The 1,918-nt window shown below is 49.1% G+C and overlaps 2 protein-coding genes across 2 annotated transcripts in view; both read left to right on the forward strand.

The window, feature by feature from the left end:
- Positions 1-521, forward strand: part of LOC103361537 (DNA (cytosine-5)-methyltransferase 3A-like) — a 3,400-nt gene extending 2,879 nt beyond the window's left edge. Inside the window, exons 2-3 of the mRNA XM_008287642.1 lie at positions 28-140; positions 236-521. Of these exons, the coding sequence (XP_008285864.1) occupies positions 28-140; positions 236-506 (384 nt within the window). The 3' untranslated portion in view covers positions 507-521. The remainder of the gene's footprint in view (positions 1-27; positions 141-235) is intronic.
- The window catches only part of LOC103361526 (DNA (cytosine-5)-methyltransferase 3B-like), a 59,365-nt gene that overhangs the window by 24,988 nt on the left and 32,459 nt on the right, over positions 1-1,918 (forward strand). Inside the window, exons 8-11 of the mRNA XM_008287629.1 lie at positions 752-893; positions 973-1,095; positions 1,395-1,439; positions 1,533-1,612. Coding sequence (XP_008285851.1) covers positions 752-893; positions 973-1,095; positions 1,395-1,439; positions 1,533-1,612 — 390 coding nt within the window. The remainder of the gene's footprint in view (positions 1-751; positions 894-972; positions 1,096-1,394; positions 1,440-1,532; positions 1,613-1,918) is intronic.

Here is a 1,918-nt window from a genome sequence, read left to right on the forward strand (position 1 = left end):
TGATGAAGTTTGTTTCTGTGTGTTCAGGACGTTTACCTGGAGATGTCCTACATGTACGACGACGACGGCTACCAGTCCTACTGCACCGTCTGCTGCGGGGGTCGAGAGGTTCTGCTCTGTGGCAACGCCAACTGCTGCAGGTCCGACTCGCAGAAACCAGAACACACAATAATCCTCGTCCTCCTCCTGTTCCCCTGCTGACCTCCTCCTCTTCCTCCTCCTCCTCCTGCTGCAGGTGTTTCTGCGTGGACTGCCTGGACATCCTGGTGGACCCCGGGGCGTCCAACAGCGCCCGCTACCAGGACCCGTGGCGCTGCTTCATGTGCCAGCCGCTGCTGCAGTACGGAGTCCTGAAGCGACGGCACGACTGGAGCCTCAAGCTGCAGGAGTTCTTCGCCAACGACAAGGGACAGGAGTTTGTGAGTCGCCTCCACCACTCCTGCAGAGATTCAGCCACCGGCTTCATTTATGTCGAATTTATTTTTTTACAGACACGACAAAAATAGAAAAGTAGGAAAAAATGGGAGCAGATTTTCAAAGTAAATTAGTAAAACATCAGCAGATAGAACAATAAAAATCCTACATCCAAGGAAGAGAATGTGGACTAAAAAACAGGAGGGTAAAACCAACATCACAAGGATAAAAATGGTGACAATAGAAGCACATAACTAGAATAAGTTCATAAAGAAAGGCTGAAACAGATTAAAATGAACANGCTACACAGACTCTGATCCTGGCTGTCGTCCTCCAGATGGCCAGCGGCCGAGCAGAGAAGACGTTTCCTCCCTGCGAGTCGGACAACCCGGAGGACCAGGTCAAGCCCATGCTGGACTGGGCCAACGGCGGCTTCCTGCCCAAAGGCGAGGAGGGACTCAAACCCACGCACAGCGCCGGTGAGCCTCACTAACCCGTACCGCCGACCCACGTTTAGGCGGGAGGGAATCTAACCGGCGTCACTGTGTTTGTGAGCAGACAGCAACCCTCTGGTCCACCACGTCCTCGACCTTTCCCCGCCCGACTACTTCCCGAGTCCCAAGAGGCCCAGAGTGAGTCTCTGCAAGAGCAAGGCAGCACCCGAGGAGTCCTACAGCAGAGGTTCGGCCCGACGCAGCGCCGAGCTCAGCAGATGTGTTGTTTTACTGCTATTAACACGATTTAATCAGTACTTTACAGCTCAGTGAAAGTCACCCAAAACCCTGGAGGGATTCTAGAAACATTTAGTTTGTTTCTACACCAGACTCATGTTTTTTGTCCTTTTTAAAAATATCTAAACTTTATTTTAAGCCTCTGAACCCAAAGCGTTTCTTTAACGTTCCTTTTGGCAATTTTTAAAAAAGAAAATATTAAATGTCCAGATCTGTTTGTTTCTAACGTCGTCCCTCTTCTTCCGTCAGAACAAATGGTGAATGAAGTTCTGAAGAATAAAAGAAGTATAGAAGGTAACGATTAACGTGGACTAATAATGGATCAACCATTAACCCTGTCGGTTGCCTTTTCGTCGTCCAGCTGCTGATGTCTCTGTTCTCCGGCAGATTTCTGTCTCTCCTGTGGAAAGACGAGAGCGGCGACCTTCCACCCGCTGTTTGAAGGAGGCTTGTGCCAAACATGCAAGGTAGGAAACAACGTCCGCTTTTATTCTGGTAAACACAAACAACGGTGAAGTCCAACCTGGACGTCCTCGATGCCAACAAACTGAGAGCAGCTTATGTTTATTGGATTACCAACCATCTCCACTGAACACACCTGCACCGCGTCGGCCGTTAGTTTGGTTTGAAGCCGATATTTGATCGGAGTCATAAAACCTCACGTCAGGCAGATAAACCTGTGTGTTCATGTTTTATTAGCAGTTTGAGGCTTCTGGGAATAAAAACGATAACAAAGAAATGAGTGTAGTTTTTAAGCGCCGCTACTGTAGACG

The sequence above is a fragment of the Stegastes partitus genome, unplaced genomic scaffold (genome assembly GCF_000690725.1).
Source record: "Stegastes partitus isolate 25-593 unplaced genomic scaffold, Stegastes_partitus-1.0.2 Scaffold510, whole genome shotgun sequence".
Taxonomy (NCBI): domain Eukaryota; kingdom Metazoa; phylum Chordata; class Actinopteri; family Pomacentridae; genus Stegastes; species Stegastes partitus.